Genomic DNA, 18,281 nt, shown 5'->3' on the forward strand with positions numbered 1-18,281 from the left:
GGTGGGGGTTGGGGGGTTAGTGCACGGAAGGGAGGGGGAGGGGACGGGATGAAGCCTCCGTTTTGTTTGAAAATACGTCAACAAGAAGTGCCGTCACCCAACATTGCTTAGAGCACCTTTAATTAGGCTACTTTTTTTATAAACAACCTAAAACCACAGTTCCAATAATAAAAAATGATTTCCCTAGCCTTTTAGGTTTTATACAAACAAAAATACTTCACTTGTTCAAACTGATGCTTGAACTTTTACAAAGTTTTTATCACAAAGCTGACCAAATAATAATTTAAAAAAGGAAAAATTATGTATCACCCTAACATTTACCCGGTTAATCAGATCAAATGTTTCCCAGTTGGGTAGAAAATGGCCCAATCTGGAACATTTGATTGAGTGCATCGCAGTACAGTGTTCTTTGTTGTTAAATTATAAGTGGAAAATAACAATAACATGGCATTGGATGTAAGATTACCTTTGACAGTGACCCTGGCCTTGCAGAAGTCGCTGCCACTGGCGTTGCTGGCCTTGCAGAGGTAATCCCCGGCGTCGCTCTTTGAGACTGGGCTGATCTCCAGACAGGCCGTCCCGCCAACAAACGTGACCTTGGTGTTCCCGCTGGACTTCAGCTCCCTCCGGTCCTTCATCCACTGGATGTTCAGCGGAGGAGAGCCAATCACGTGGCACTTTAGGCTCAGCTTCTCGCCCTCGTTCACCGTCACGGGCTCCAGAGGAACGTTGAATTTCGGAGCCTGGCCGGTTTCTGAAGAGTGATGGGAAAGCAGCAGGACTACAGATAGGTGCTTTTCAAACACTGGAGCCTTTTTTTTGCAGAGTTTAGCAGAAATGGACCGAACTGCACACCGTTCACCAAACAGACTCAAAGAAAATAGTCTTTCTGTCTGTTATCTCGCTCTGAGAAAACGTCTGATTAAAGAATACATCATCTAAGCCGAATTAATGTTAACTAAATGACTTTTCTCAGTTGTAATGATTGTAGTTGGTCCCCAGTTTTGACTTTAGGCTTTTTGAGTGTTATTTATTTATGATCTGCTCTAGCTAACGTTTCAGACACAGAAATTAAAATAATAATGGTCCAAAATAATGTGAAATTGATTCTTTTTTTGTCAAAAAAAGAGGGCGGACCCTAGACTGGGTAAACCCAGCCCGATCTGCCGGGGGTTTGATTTCTCCCTGCAGCTCAGGCTGGAAACCTGTACATTTATCTATCCTGCTTCCGTTACAAATCTGCGGGGACCAATCACAAACTGGCTTATCCACCTGGCGCACTATTGGCGGGTTTAACACGATGACGAAAGAGAAGTGACCAAGCAGCTTCTTGTTTACATTCAACATGGCGGCCACCGAAGTGCAGCACCTGTTGATGCCGCGGTCGCTGCTACGTCACCAGGATCATTGATCTGATTGGTTGAAGGACTATTCAATTGCGTACAGAGTCATTTGAACTATGCCCGTTGATCACGCCTCTTGTGCAGTAGAAAATACAGAGAAAACTTCCCAGACTAATGTTCAATCTTAAAAGATTGAGCTTGGTCTGCTGATAGCCAGACTAGGCAGACCCCTTAACCACTGCTAAATACGTGCAACTTAGTTTACAACAAACAGAGAGAAAACATTGTCTTCTCTTTTCTGTCTTAAGTATCATTTCAGGCATCATTTCAAAAATATCGGGAAAAACCTAAACAATAACCCAACCTACAAATAATTAAAGATAACACTAGCAACACCAGTACCTGTGATGTTGAGAGACACCCGACATGAGGCTTTTCCGGCCTCGTTGGAAGCCGTGCACTCATAAACGCCGCTGTCTGAGCTGCTGGAGTTTCTGACACACAACACGGCGACGTTGTTCGTGAAGCTGACGTCGTATTTGTCAGAGCCTTGGATCTCGCTGTTGTCCTTGAACCATGTGATGGTCAGCGGCTGTGAGCCAGACACCCGGCCCTCCATCTTCACCGTCTTACCCACAGAATCCATCATGGACTCAGATGGCTTCTTGGTGAAAGTTGGAGGGACTTTACGCTCTGTTGGCGGGGGAGAAAGGGAAGAAAATCAGGCCATGATGTGACAATTGGAAAGAGTTCGAAAGTGTCATTGAGGAAGGCCACCGGGCTTTTATCATTGGGGGAAGACAGAGAGCAACAACACTTAACACGACATAAAAAACCTGACAACACAAAAGCGAACAAACAGAATATCCACCACATGTTTCACAGTTTCTGTCTACGAATCCCTTTTTTAGAGCAAGCTAATATTTATCTGATCCAACCATAATGACCCAAAGACTATTTCCAAATGTCTCCGTTTAAGGGGCTCTTGTTTAGGGATGACATTTGTTCTTAAAATATTCTGACTTTTTTTCTCAAAATATTCAGATATTTTTTCTAAAATATTCTGACTTTTTCTTGCAATATTCATCACTGATAAGACCTAATTACAAGTCGAACGTTTCCAAAGGGCTCAGTTTCTGCAGTGCAGACTACAAAGCAGCCCAGTACTTTTTAAACCAAAACGTGAAAACATGGAAAACAAAAATCTTGTAAAAGACGTGCAACACATTTTATTTTTATTTGTATTTATTTATTTATAAAGGACAACACACATTAATCAACATTTCTGTAAATGTGCCAGTGTTAGCCAGCCGGCTAATTTTTAACTATAGTCCTTCGGCCAGATGATTTTAGACCAGAGCAGCAAGAAGCAGCAAGATTTTAGTGCAGGTTAAACTACACAAGCAAGAGTCAACCATACACCATACAGACAGCTAAAACAACAGAAAAGCTTTCTCAGCTTGCCATGATTTGAAATATCTTTCTTTCCAACCCAACAAACACAGGACCAGCCATCCTGAAACACACCAACGCCCTAACACAATATTGTTTACATGTTACACAACTCCTTTTTGTTACCGACAAGGACAGAAAACGACAGGAAACAATGACTACCCCGAATGTTAGCGTTAGTGAAAGGAATGAGTTATGGTGTTACCTATTTTAACATGAGCATGACAGGTGTCAGTTCCTTCGGCATTGGAAATTTCGCACGTGTATTTTCCGGCGGCTGCAGCTCTGTCGCTGTTGAGGACCTCCAGAACGCAGGAGGAGTTGGTGGTTTTCACGTTGTACTGGTAGGAAGCCCAGATAAGTTTGTCGTCCTTCTTCCATGTCACGTGAACCCTCTGGCTGCCGGCATACGTGCACTCCAGCCGCAGAGGTTTGCCCAGCTCGTGGCAGACGTCCTCCAGTTTCTTGACAAAGCGTACGGGTTCTGAGAGAAGCAATGTTGAAATCAATCACAGAAACCACGGATCTTTACATGCCGAGGACGAGAAACTGTGTGACTGCGCAATATCGAAGGAATCCATGGATGTTCTCATGCGTAGAAAGGCCAGGGCAACAGGAATGTTTTTTTATCCATAAAATAACTCCAAATACCTGCAGTGTTTCCCCTGTATTTATTTAGCAGTGACGCGTCGCCGGGAGTCCATGAATGAGGCAACTGTAAGTGGTTAGTTCTCGTGTCTGTTAACTGCTAAAGTCAGTTAAAAAGGTGAAGTTAAGAAAACGCTGTCGGCAAGGCTTGAAGTTACTTTAACTATTTTGGAGAAAGGCTCTTAACCAGCCAATTTTTTATTCTTATTTTAAGTTTTTAGTCCCAATTCCAACAAGATTTCTCTTTCTCTGAGCTGTACACTTGACAATCCCTGCAGAACATTTGTTCTATTCTGCTGTCGTAAACAATACCTCACCATTGTTGTCTTTTACTTTCATTTGAATCCTCCTCATCGGTTTGTTGCTTGCTTATTTCAGTAATGTGCTGCCAAACTTTTAAGCTCAAAATCAAGGAAATGGCGGCAAAAAACAACTAATCAATCACTGAATTCCCAATTGGCTACCTGCCAACATGGCAGGTAGATTGACAGTTTCAACCACCAATGGCAAAATTCACCCACATTTGGTCGGGTGTTAATTTCAGGCCTTGGTTGTCGGTAACGTTAAACAGTGGGTAGATAAAACAGATCGGGGATGCTAATTTGCCCTCATTGTTCTCCTTGAAGTTTGCAGGAAGTGATGTAATGTTTTTTTTATGTGCAGTAAGCACTGCACTTGACTCTGTTTAAAAAATAGAGGAAACAACAGGAGTAACAGAGAGGCGAACCAGCTTTAAAAGTGATGTGTGTACAGTATGCTGATGATAAGGGTTGTTCATGTGGATTCCGAAAATTAACTAATAAATAAAGAAACTTTACGAGGTAACACAAATCATTTGTGCCTACAGCAATCAGACTGCACAATGAAAAACTAAAACTGCCTTTGGTATTTTAACTGCAAAATAATAGCCTGACAAGCCAGCCCCACATCCAGATGTTGGGTCTGGGTCTGACCTACATCCAGATGTTGAGTCTTGGTCTGACCTACATCCAGATATTGGGTCTGGGAACTCACCATTGGCTGGGCTCAATCTGAGGGGCGGGATAAACGTTGTCTTTCAAATTCCCTCTGCACGCAATAGGATAGCACTACAACCAACCAGAGCAACGCTAGTTGATAGATTAAACTTTAAATTCTGAACACATCTTCCTGTTTTAAGAATGACTTCAGTGGCGTTCTTTGTTCTTTTCTCAAAGAAAAGCTGAACTCCAAGTCTTCCAGAGTCGCGGCCAAAGCCGATTCCAAAGACCGCTGTTCACCAGCAGCAGCAGCCATCTTCTTTGTTTTCAAGTAGCAGGGAATGCACGCCGAACTGTCGCAACTCTTACTTCATTATGTTAAGCCCCGCCCACTGACTCTATACACGATGTGATTGGCCTGACTAGAGTTTGGTTTTTCCAGCTCGCAAGCCAACGGAGAGTTGCTAGACGACCCTGGCTTCAAATTACATTTGCTGCCGTTAGGGTGGTCTAGATTTCTAGGCTAAGCAGAATAATACAACTCTCTAAAACTTGAATTTCTTTCTTTTATTTTGGATAATATTTTTATTGCAGGCTTCTTCTAGTTATGGATTAGTTGTTGCTTGTCAGAAGTTCCTGTTGTCTAATGTTTGTGTTGTCCGCAATGAGCATATTTTAAAGTGTTGTGTTTCTTTTTCTTTTGAGGAGACGTGTAAGACCACACGAATATGAACAATAAAGTTTACTCTGAAATAAAGTGTTTAAGTTGAGAACGGAATTTGGTGCGTTGGTATTTACGCGACACTAAAGCAGTCAACCTAGGGGAAACACTGGAGGTTTTGTGAATGAAGTGAGATTTACCCGTACATGAAGGAAAGAAAAGTTAGACATTGGAAAGTCTAAATGATGTGAGTGGCAATGACAGTTAACCGTAGCAATTATTCAGTTCATGCATGAAGTAAAGAGAACTACAAGCTGTGTTGTTGGTTAGTGTTACCTAGTTTGACACAAGCATGGCAGATATCGGAGCCTTCAGCGTTGGAAATTTCACAAGTGTATCTTCCCCGAGCTTCTTCTCGGTCACTGTTGAGGACTTCCAGCACGCAGCTGCAGTCCGTCGTCTTGACATTGTACTGATAAGAGGCCCAGATCAGTCTCCCGTCTTTCTTCCAGCTCACATTCACTCTCTGGCTACCGGTGAACGCAACTCTAAGCGTCAGCGGAGCGCCGACAATGAACGTGGTGTTTTCCAGCTTTCTGATGAAGCGAGCAGGTTCTGTGAGAAGCAGTGATGGTTGTTAAATGCAAAGGTGATGGTAAGCAATTAGAAGCAAACATGAATTAATTATAGTTAACAGTTGAAATTAAATTAGGCTTTATTTAATGTGAAATGAAGTACAGAGAGCCAGAGTCCCAGCGTACTCCCGGGCTAGCTTGTGTTCTTCTAGTCTCAGTTGTACAACATGTAACTCAGGGTGTTTCTTCCATTCGTCTTTCTGAAAACATGACAACGTTTTATTTAATCTATTTGTCAGGGTCTCAAGTAAAGACAACAAATGCTTTGTTCCACATTAAGCTACCAGCCACTTTCCATTCTCATCCCAGTTTCTCAAGACTCAAAATGTCCATTTATCGCGAACCAATGACAAATCATGGTTGGCATTTTCCTGGCCAAGGCCACCCGAAACCCCCCTGAACCCATTTATCTTTGATATTGGAAGATCTCAACGCAGACTAAAAGACAGATTGCCAAAACATAAGTAACCTGCTGTTTTGTTAACACCTGGTACATCACCTCATACCATTCCTGTAGCTCCCTGAAGAAGACTGGACGCCGAAACGCGTTGACGTGATGTTTTTTTAATATCATTCTAGTCAGAATGTTCCAGACGTAATACAGGCATGTTACCTTTGTTTCTAAAGACGAGTGCCTTAGATTATTTCTTGATGTTCACTGGATTTACCCATATATTTACTCAACTTCAAGGGTCTGCAAGATGTCAATTTGAATAACGCCGAATACTGTTCCTGTGGGACCTCTACATGCAGCCCAAAATGTTGGACTTCACACCAAGATAAATATGTCTCGACACTAGGGCACTAACAACTCTAACTACTCCCCATAATATTAAATAATATACGCTAAATAGTAGCGGGGTTGCATGTATATACATATGCAGTCTTGCCAATTAACATCACAAAGTCCACAGATTTCATAAATTCTACGAATATTATTTGTTGGCTGACACAGCGAAATGTCATAAGGACACAGATTATTAAGGCTTTAATGAGTGTAAACGGAAACTTAAAACTAAGCTTGCTCACCACAACTAAACGCCATAATGAAAGAGGAAAAATGGAAAATATCAAACATCTGTGTGCCCCTGATAAACTGACAGTTAGCGTCCTCATTTATTATCCTCATTTTGCACTCCTGGTTAGGGTTTTAAGAAAATGTTTACTGCAAAAACTCAGAAACTAGTTTCAGCTTTTCAGAAAGGTAGATGGAAGATGCCAATTTTAAAACTGTAGATTTAAAACCAGTGGAACAGAAGCTAGTCTGGGAGTAAGATGAGAGTCTGCTTTCTTTGGCTATGTTTTAGCAAAATATTAATGTTCTGTGTTAGTAATTGAGATGTAAGGGTGGAGGTTATACCTTTCTTAGAGGTTTTACAACTGACATAAGCGTCACAGACAGCAGAACCTTCTGCGTTAGAAATGTGACAGCAATAGAGCCCGGCTGCTTCGTCTCTGTCGCTATTGAGGATGTCCAAAACGCACGAGGAATCTGTAATCTTGACGTTGTATTTGTATGATGCCCAGATTGGCTTGCCATCTTTCGTCCAGCTTACGTGCACCCGCTGACTGCCAGTGTACGTGCACGTCAGACTCAATGGATCGCCCAGACGGTATGATGTGTCCTCAAGCTTTTTCACAAAGCGCACAGGTTCTGAGAGAAGCAACAGGCGTTAGTTATGTCATGTAGCATGAACTGCTCATAAAGAACAGTAAGTGAGTATGTTAGAGGCACAGACTGTGAAAATATTGGACAAAGCTTATGGGTTTAAAAAGTGAAGCCAATGCTGAAGCTACTTAAAGCTGCATTCTGTCTAATTTCCACCAGGGGGCGACTCCACTGGCTCCAAAAAAAAGTCTGTTTCTATAGAAGTCTATGAGAAAATGAGCCTACTTTTCACTTGTTCCAAGCAAGCTAGCTACAGATGAATGTTTCCAGTACCCGGAGGTCTGTGTTTACCTGCCGGTAAATCTCAGCTGGATGACTCGCTTCAGAAGGGTTAAAAATCAGCAACTTTCCCTTTTTAGCTTTTAGCTTAGCGCAGCGCCATAAAACCAAAAACAACACTGGGTTGGCCACGTCATCCTCCCCAGCTCCACCCTCTCGTCAAAAACCGTCACATCCGTTAGCAAAAAAACGCCCGTAACGCCAAACTCGAGACTCCAAAACGGCAGTCCACAAACCGATGGGGGACATCATGGATGCTACGTCCATTATTTTCACAGTCTATGGTTAGAGGGATGTTACCTAGTCTGACATGAGTGTGACAGATAGCAGAGCTGCTAGCATTGGATATTTCACAGGAATATTTCCCAGCAGCTTCTTCTCTGTCGCTGTTGAGAACCTCCAAGACACAGCAGTTGTCGGTAGTCTTGATGTTGTACTTGTAGGAAGCCCAGATTGGTTTGCCGTCTTTTGTCCAGCTCACGTGCACGTGCTGGCTGCCCGTGTACGTGACCTGAAGCTTCAGAGGCTGGCCAACCCTAAAGGTCATATCCTTCAGCTTTTTCACAAAGCGCACAGGTTCTAAAAAAGGCAAGGATGTTAGCTGTTAGTGCCGGTCAACTACTGAAAAAGATGATCGAGATTATGCGAAATAGAGTTAGCAAGTGATCAGTGAATTTATAAATAAGGCTCATTGTTTCAGTTTTTAACAATTTTCAAAAAAGAAATAAAAATCTATTACAACCATATTTTTATGTTCCGATGCTCTGAAATTAACATCCACTGCGGTTTACTGCAAACTGGGCACATTTGTCCAGCTCCAAACATTTAGGGAAAAGTGAACTGAATACACCAAATAAATAAATTAAGCTGGAGTTCAGTCTCTCCATCTCAATTTGGTAAACTAAATGTTTTGTGCAGCAAATCGTCGCTGTCGGGCAGAAACCTCGTATCCCAGTATTTCGTAATTTAAAATATCTTTCATTAATCAATGCTATTGGTTAGTCTTTACATCTGTCTGTTGGTTTTACAAATATTTGTAAAGTGGCAGGGCAAAACGTCCGATTTGTCTGATGTAAATAGCTCAATAAAATGTTTTCAAATTTGCCTTTTTTCATTTCCATAGTATCGATCTTTTGTTCAATTGCACGTGAGAAATAAACCTTTCGGTACTAGAATAATAAAATGAATTAGCGTTTTCAGTCTACTAGATGGTTTATCCTTTTAGATAAAAAAGATGTTGACAAAGTTTTCCTTTGGAAACATAATTTGAAATTGGACAAAAAGGTAATACATTTCAAAATATCGCAGAATATCGTAATAATATCGTATTATGACATAAGTATCGTGATAATATCATATCATAGGGCCTCTGGTGATTCCCACTCCTACTAGCCTCAGTGGTACAATGTCTTTCTGAAAACATGATGACTGTTTGATTAACTCTATTCGTCAGGGTCCAAAAAGTCAGGGGCAAAAAACATGAATCTCAAGCAAAGAGAACAAAGGATCCGTTCCACATTTAGGTAACAGCCACTTTCCATTTGCAGCCCAGATTATCAACACTCAAAACTTCCATTTATCTTCAAGACTCTGGATGCAAGCCTGGGGACAAATCATGGATTCCCATTCTTATTAGACGCATTCTCAATACTGATATATATTAACGTATGTTTTTGAAAACATAAAAACCGAAACAAATGAGCCCTCACTATGAGCCGTCATGTTAAATATTTTACCTAGTTTGACCTGTGCGTGGCAGACTGCCGTGTTCTCAGAGTTAGAAATTTCGCAGGAGTATCTCCCTGCTGCTTCTAAGCGGTCGCTGTTTAGAACCTCTAGGACACAGGAATTATCTGTGGTCTTGACATTGTACTTGTAGGAGGCCCAGATCGGTTTGCCATCCTTTCTCCAGCTCACATGGACCCTGGGGCTGGCACTGTAGGCGCAGTACAGCGACAGGGGCCGGCCGAGTCTGAAAATGGTGTCTTCCAGCTCTTTAATAAAGCTCACAGGTTCTGCAGGAAGCAATGGTGGTGTTAGTGGCATGTTTAATATGTTACAGCAACTAAAATATGTTAATGTGAAAGGAGTGGTCTGCAGGGCATTGGATAAAATTTATGATTTTGAAATTACAAATTTTGAGCTGCAACGAATGAGTATTTTTACAGTTGATTAATCTGCAGAATATTGTCTGAATTAATCGATTAGTTGTTTGGTCTATAAAATGTGGATCACTCCAAGATGACATCCTCAAATGTCTTGTTTTGTCCACAACTCAAAGATATTCAGTTTACTGTCACAGAGGCGATTAATTTAATAGTTGACAACTAACCGATTAATCCTTGCAACTCTATTGAAATTGATTGTAAACACAAAAAAATGATGGTCATGAGTTGAGTCTGTCGGAGACTTTACCTATCTTAACCATAGCATGGCAGATATCAGTGCCCTCTGAATTGGAAATCTCGCAGGAGTATTTCCCGACGGCTTGGCGACCATCACTGTTGAGAACGTCAAGGGTGCTGGAGAAGTTGGTAGTTTTAACGTTGTATTTGTACGATGCCCAGATGGGTTTTCTATCCTTCATCCAGCTGACATAAATCCTCTGGCTGCCGGTAAACGTGCACTCCAGCGTCAAAGGGTGGCCAATTTTATAGAAGGTGTTTTTCAGTTTTCTCACAAAGCGAACTGGTTCTAAGAAATCAATTAGCAATGGTGGTGTTAGATAATTAAAGCAAAGAGTGGTGATAACAACAAGCAGGTTACATGATTTCTTTTTAAAGTGCAAATTAAAATGTAAGCAGGTGAGGTGTTTTACCTAGTTTGACATTAGCGTGACAGATATCGCTTCCTCCAGCATTAGAAATTTCACATGTGTATTTTCCGACGGCCTCTTCTCGGTCGCTGTTGAGGACTTCCAGGATGCACGTGTCATTGGTGGTCTTGACGTTGTACTTGTACGATGCCCAGATTAGTTTTCCATCCTTCTTCCAGGTCACGCACATTTTCTGGCTTCCAGCGTACATGCTCTTGAGGGTCAAGGGTTCACCAAGCCTGAAATACGTGTCTTCCAGCTTTTTCACGAAACGGGGCGGTTCTGAGAGGAGTATTGGTTGGGTTAGTTGCATCAAGCCTACATTATGTTATGCTATACTAGCGTGCAGGTAGTAGTCCAAGGGTGCTTTCACACCTGAGCAGTTTGGTTAGTTTTAACCAAACCCTGGACCAATTTGCTTCGAAGTCCCAAAAAGGACAGATCAGAGAGGATAGTGGGATTTATAGAGAGATAGATCTGAGTATAATCTGCAAAACAATGAAATGCAATGCAATTGAACCCTGGGGCACTCAAAAGGGGCTAAAGGGACTGTGGCCGTGTAGTCCTTTTTTTCTTAGGTGAAATGCAGGAAGTGAACCAATTGTTGCACATGTTGCACACAGTTGTACAGACTTCTATATGATTCAAGGGACGATAACTTCCAGATCTATAAGTTATTGTGAGCACACATCGCTGGTCGTCTGTGTGACAAGACATTATCTCTCTCTCATCAGGGCCGCGCTCTCCTTCCCTCGCTGTCTGTCAAATGCTCACATTGTTTTCCTTCTTCTAAAATATTGCAAACACTAAAACAAAAACAGAAAACCACAGACTGTCTGTCCAACAGACCAGCGACCGTTCCCAGCTTGTGACATTTGTGTAAAATGTTTGGTATGTTTGACAAAGTGTAGTGTGAATGCAAACCCAACTAAATGAAAAATGCAAAAACTCAGCCTCGTATTGCATCAAACTACCGAAATTACAGGTGTGAAAGCGCCCTAAACTAATTGAGATTATTTCTTTTGTCTACATGGCTACCACAACCTACTGTGTTCTTTCAGACCGCAAAAGAAGGCCTCTGTTGTTGACACAGTTAGTCGATGAATTGAAAGCAGATGGTGTGTTAAGAGTTTGTGACGTTACCTAGGCTGACACGAGCATGGCAGACATCCCTTCCAACTCCGTTGTCAATTTTGCAAGTGTACGTTCCAGCTGCCTCAGGCCTGTCGCTGTTGAGGACGTCCAGAATGCAGGTCGCATCAGTAGTTCTAACATTATACTGATAAGAAGCCCAAATCAGCTTGCCATCCTTTTTCCACGTGACGTGGACCCTCTGGCTTCCAGTGTACGAGCAGTCTAGTTTCAGTGGCTGACCCACAATGAAAGTAGTGTCCTCCAGCTTCTTGATAAAGCGCACAGGTTCTGAGAGAAGCAATGCCGAAGTTAGAAATGTGACCATCGTTATTTTGCCATGCATTTTCCTCTACGTAAGAGGAAACTCTTCTATTATGGATGAAAAATGACTTGTCAAAAACAGTGAGAGAACTATTGAACAAAAAGCTGATCAGTCTTTAAGGTTACAAAACTTGAAGATTTGTAACTGTGATTTTTTTAAGTCTCATCTAGGGCTGTCCTTGACTAAAGAAATTCTTAGCTTACCAACACTCATTGTCAACTAAGCGATTGGTTGATTTAATCGACAGATCTGTAAAACTGAGTTTATCCAAAAAGAATAACACAAAAGCATGACATTAAATGTTTAGCAGAGATATGCTCAAAGTTGCTTGGAAATAAATCATTCAGCATGAGAAATCATAAACGAAAAGTCAACTAATCATCTCAGAGGGAGCAGCCCTAGTCTTATTGTCATTGAACAACCCAACGGACAATCACAGCAGGATTCATTAACAAAAGAAAAGAAGTATGGGAAACAAGCATCACCTTTCACCGTCACATTACAGCTGGCAGAAGCTGAACCAACCCGGTTCTCTACCATGCAGACATATTCGCCGTGATCAAACTTAGTTGTTTTGGTCAGTTTCAAAGTGGCAACACCGTTTGCGAAGTCCATTGAGCAAGTGGGGGACTTGCGCAGCTTCCCGTCAGCTTTAAACCAACCTACGGAGATGTCAGGAGTTCCTGAAATACGGCATTTCAGGGTAACGGCATCGCCAACAGTTACCTCCACTGGCTCCATCTTTTCAACAAAGTATGGTCGTTCTAAAGTGAAAGATGATGATGATGATGGTTTAGTATAACTACAGATGTTGAGTTGATGAACAAATGAAAGACTGAATGACTGGATAAATTATCTGAAATTAATGATCATGAATGATTACTAATGAAACTACCAAACTAAACACAAAACATGTACGTTACTAGGTTTACCTAGAATTGAGACTTGTGCATCACACTTGTCACTTCCGACTCCGTTGTCTACTTCACAAGAGTATCTACCGGCTGCCTCCATCCTGTCAGAGTTAAGAACCTCCAGGATGCAGGAGGTGTCTGTGGTAATCACGTTGTACTGATACGAAGCCCAGATGAGTTTACCATCCTTCTTCCAGGTCACATTTACCCTGGGGGTTCCAGCGAATGTGACCTCAAGCCTCAGAGGTTTCCCCTTTTCAGAGGAAATGTCCTTCAGCTTCTTCACAAAGTGGACTGGTTCTGAGAGAGGCAATCCCATGATCAGTTACATCAAACTCACTTTCAGAAGTGCACAGATGGTTAAAAAAAGATATCAATCATGCTAACAAACCTTTCACAAACAGGTTAACTTGGCAGCTATTCTTCCCTCCATCATTAATGATCTGACAGGTGTACTCTCCTGCGTGGGACTTTTCGACTTTGTGAAGCACCAAAGTGGCAACATCGTTTTTCAGTGTGATCTCGCAGCCTCTTCCATGCTGCATTTCCTTGGCTCCCCTGAACCATTTGACTTTCAGAGGGGCACTGCCTTTCACTTTAGATGAGAAAGACACGTTTTTGCCGGGCAATGTTTCCTTCGCCTCAGGTTTTTCCACAAAAGATGGAGATTCTGGGTTCAAATAAAAAAAGATCATTAACTTTCTGAAACGAGCCATGATCGGGCACTGACGAAAACATCCTTGAGATGTTCTGTTCACATCTACTGACCTGTCACGTTCATCGAAGCACTTGTTTCGCTGGCTCCTGCAGCATTTACAGCTTTACATGTGTATTTACCAGAATCTGACATTTTGATTGTTGGAATTATCAGCTTGCAGTTATTGTCAGTGCAGCTAATATCATAGTTTGGCCCACTCTTGATTTCTTGGCCGTCGTGGAACCAGGAAGTTGTTAAAGGAGCAGATCCAGCGACCTTACACTCCATCTCACCGGGCTTACCCACAACAAGGTGGGTGTCTCTCAGCTTCCGTATGAAACTCGGTGGAATCAACTTATCTATTGTCAAAAAAACAACATGTTATGAAGCATTTCTAAGCTAACTGCCAATGAAAAAGGTTTAAAAGACAAGACGACAAAGACGACAAGAAAGTTCGTGAAGTGGCCACCAACCTGAGACGGAGAGCTTAATTTTGCAAGAGGATGTACCGACATGGTTTTTAACCTCTAGCTTGTATTCTCCAGCGTCTGCTTTATCAGCAGAGCGAATCTTCAAGGTAGCAATCTTCTTTGTGAAGGACATCTGATACTTGGCACCGGTAGAGAGCTCTTTGTTATCCTTGAACCACTTAGTTTTCAGTTCTGGTGAGCCAGATACTTTCACTTCAAGAGCTGTATTCTCTCCTGACTTCACGCTCAAGGACTCTGGGCTATCCACAATAACAGCGGGTTCTAGAAATTAGGGAAGAAGATGTTAAGCTAAACGAATCTGTACACTGTCCCTGGAAAAAACATAATGAAGTCTGGAGTTCTACAAACCTAGAACGGTCACTTGGGAGACAGACTCCACAACTCCAGAGTCGTTCCTCAGCTGGCATGTGTATTTTCCAGCTGTGGTTGAGTCAGCTTTGGGAACTACAAGGGTGGCCACGTTATTCTCAAAGGTGATCTTCCTATTATCACCGTCTCTGAGAATGTGATCCTTGTCCTGAACCCAGGACACAGTCAAAGGCTCAGAGCCTTTCACTGTAGTTGTCAGCGTCAGCTGCTGGCCGATTGTCAGAGACTGGTCGGCCAGTTTCTTGATAAATGCTGGTTGTTCTGAATAGTGAAGGAAAGATCATAGGTGAGGAGAGGTAATCGCATGGAGACTAGGCTTTTGGGAAATTATCAGCTCATTCTCCCTCCCAACTCGTCAAACATGATTGGTCAGGACCCCTTGGCATCACTTTTTAATGTTCTAGGATGGCCTATTTGTGTCACTTTTTAATGCTCTGGGATGGCCTATTTGTGTCACTTTTTAATGCTTTGGGTCAGCCTATTTGTGTCACCCTTTTGCACTCTGGGTCGGCCCCTTTGTGTAATTTTTAACACTATATGACGGCCCATTTGTGTCACTTTTTAACACTATAGGACGGCCCATTTGTGTCACTTTGCAATGCTCTGGGTTGGCCCCTTTGTGTACATTTTTGAGGCTCTGGGTCGGGACTCTTGGCGTCATTTTTCAACATAAAACCACTAAGTTACGTTTGGCAAAAGATCATGGGTGGGGGTACAAAATGTACGTTTAAGTGACACAGGGGACAAGAAAGGGACATTAACCCCCGTCTCCTGGGTAAAAGCCCAGTGTTTTTTTATTTTCGGTGGGGAGCTAAAGGGGTAATTTTGTGTCAGTTTCTGACACTGAGGGCCACTGACCTTCAGTATTTGACAAGTTGGGATTGAGAACAGGTTGATTCTGTACTAACCTTTCAGGCTAATGGTAGTGCGACAGGTTGCACTATCTACATTGTTTGACACTCTGCACTCATAAACACCAGCATCGTCTTGCTCCAGTTTCATAACGTGAAGTGTGGCAGAGCTGGCAACACTGACTAGCTTATATTTCCTGCTGTCCTTCAGTGGCCTTTTGTCTTTGTACCAGTTAACCTGGAAAGGTGGAGTGCCATACACCTCACAGTGTAGGCTGGCGTCTTTCCCGATAACGCCCTCTACTGGACTTGGCGATTTGATAAAGGATGGGGACTCTGGAAAATATATCAGAGATATCGGTCAGTTCCATGGGATAGAAATTCTTGTTGAGGATCATGCTTAAGTTCAGTCCATGCTAGAGGAGTCCATCCAGATGTTGACAGAAAGATCATTAGTAAGAGAAGAGAAAATCTGGGAAATTAATATGGAAAACGTGAGTGTTGGACAGGGGTCGGCAACCTTTACTATCAGAAGAGCCATTTTATTTTTTTTTTTAGATTATTTTTTGGGCTTTTCCGCCTTAAATTGACAGGACAGCTAGGTGAGAAAGGGGAGAGAGACATGCAGGTCGGATTTGAACCATGGACCTCTGCGCCGAGGCATAAACCTCCAAGTATATGTGCACCTGCTCTACCCACTGAGCCAACCCGGCCACAGAAGAGAGATTTTCGGCCCAAAAAAAAGAAGCCTTATAATGACGGTAACACAGTCTATTAAGTCTGAATTGGCACATAAACATAACTAATAATTCTAAATTAGCGTTCATTTATTGGTGATGTCTTTGCCGGTCTTTGCAGAGAGGTGCATATATTTTCTGAACTATGTCAGTTTTGTTTTTTAAGTCTAAAAATAGGTGCTTTGATATTTTAATGAATGATTCTCCCATGTATTCACGGTCTAGCAACAACCAGCAGTAGTGGAGTTTGGAGATTTGGTCCAATTCTGAAAATAACATTTGCTGTGCTTTGTTTTCTGCAGAAGTTTTGAAATTGCTTTCTTTCTCTCATCCCCAGCCGGAAACTTTCAGCAAACGCAATGTGCCTGTTCTGGAAATGTTGTACAATATTACTTTTGTTGTATTAGGTTTGTTGTTTTGTTGTTTTGTTGTTTCTCACCGCAGATTGCGGTAAACAAGCAGCGTTGGCGGTGAAAGCCAATTAATCTAAATCTAAAGTCTATGCACTTTTAAATGATCCATTTTCCTCCGAGACTTTTCTTTATTTGGATTTGGAATCCAGAGCTAGTCTAAGGAAACACAAGGTTGCTAACGCCGGGCTGTAGATGTACCCTACGTAGACTATGATGAACATTTTAGTTGACTGAAATGTTATGCAGCCTCAATGGAGAATGTAAGAATCACTTTAGGCCTTCAACAATAATAAATGAAAATTAAAAAGCCACTGGAGATTGGGTAAAGAGCAACAGGTTGCCTACCCCTGCTTTAGGGTAAATGGTATGTTGTAGGTCATTCCAAAAATAGGGGAAAACATGTACACAGAAAAACACAGAAGACGGGGGCTGTTGGGATCCATACTGAAGTTTTTAGACAGATTTTCATTCCTTCTTTTTCATGCTATACGAGTTCAGAGGTGACGAAATCCACAAACAACACTGTGTAGCAAAGATATCTGTTTGATAGCTGACCTTGGACTGTGAGAATGGTGCTGCAGCTCACACTGCCAGCATCGTTATGAGCCTCAAAGGAGTAGACTCCGTTATCCGCAAACCTTGTGGTGTGCAGCTGGAGGTACGCAGTTGAGTCAACAAACATTACTTTATAGTTGCCTCCATCGGTTATCTTTTGGTCATTTTTGTACCAGCACATCTTCAGAGAGCGTGAGCTGGTGACCTTGCATTCAAAACGGTGTCCCTCGCACTGCTTCACAAAGGTGGTGGGAGGAAGTTTCAGGACAAACTGAGGGGGTTCTGCAAAAGTCAAAGAAAGATAAGTTACTATGGTCAGCATAAAGTAACACCTGCATCAGTGTTACGTATGGAGGATGGTGAACGATGACTCTGAAAATAAATGGTGTGTTGGTCAGGTGGAGAAAATGGAGACAGAGAAGCTGTGAAAATGGAGAAAGAATATGGAGTTAACTTGATAACGGTGATGATGATCAAGGTGGACAAAAAAAAGATAAAGTCCAACCTTTCACCAACAACTCTGCCCCACTTTGCACTGTGCCCGCTGCGTTGCTAACTTGGCAGGAATAAATCCCACACTGCAGAGTCTCGACCGAGTAGAGCTCTACAGAGGAAGAATATTTCTCCAGTCTAATCGTACATGATGGCCCTGAGATGAGTTCGATGTCATCCTTGAACCATTTCACCGTAAATGGAGGTGTTCCTTCAAAGACACTTCTGAAGAGCACAGTCGACTTTGGAACAACCGCCTGAGATTCAGGCTCAGCTACAAATCTTGGTGGCACTAAAACCCACACAGGAAAATGATTACCATACATGACTAACAGCCTTTGAATTGAAAGATGTATTATGTCACCTAGGGATGTTAATGACCGTTTAACCGTTAACCAACAAGAAGACTGACCGAACGCTTTATTGCAATGTAAAACAAAAATAGGCTATGCAATTCCAAGAAATTGTTTGCATGTTTCCATGACAATGCACACAACATCGTGGCTACTCAACCTGTACAAGTTGTCCGCGGACGCTGAAGCCCCCTACACCTGTTCCGCGATAAAACCGTGAGGTATGGTGCAGAGCAGAGACGCATAGCCAGCACAAATATATCATAATGTCATCATTGCTTCTAGAATTGTTTGCGCCTTGAAAGTTCAAAGTTGAAATAATTTTAACTTTATGCACATCATTCGGCGGCAATTCCGAACGGTGCGCGACTGGGACGCGCCTACTTGGGCGGCACCGTTCTCCCCATAGGAAAAAATGACACGGCCGGAGCAGAGCGGTTTTACCCCGGATCATGTGTAGGCGCTTGAGAGCAGAAAGTACTTCAGAGCGTC

At 42.3% G+C, this 18,281-nt stretch overlaps 1 protein-coding gene across 3 annotated transcripts in view; it reads right to left on the minus strand.

Annotated features, from left to right (window-relative positions):
* Positions 1–18,281, minus strand: part of LOC116060878 (titin-like) — a 280,598-nt gene that overhangs the window by 192,598 nt on the left and 69,719 nt on the right. For all 3 annotated transcript variants that reach the window (XM_036003989.1, XM_036003988.1, XM_031314638.2), the window contains exons 38-39: positions 1,746–2,036; positions 467–754 (exon numbers count right to left, since the gene is read on the minus strand). In XM_036003989.1, coding sequence (XP_035859882.1) covers positions 467–754; positions 1,746–2,036 — 579 coding nt within the window. The remainder of the gene's footprint in view (positions 1–466; positions 755–1,745; positions 2,037–18,281) is intronic.

The sequence above is a fragment of the Sander lucioperca genome, chromosome 8 (assembly GCF_008315115.2).
Source record: "Sander lucioperca isolate FBNREF2018 chromosome 8, SLUC_FBN_1.2, whole genome shotgun sequence".
NCBI classification, from domain to species: domain Eukaryota; kingdom Metazoa; phylum Chordata; class Actinopteri; order Perciformes; family Percidae; genus Sander; species Sander lucioperca.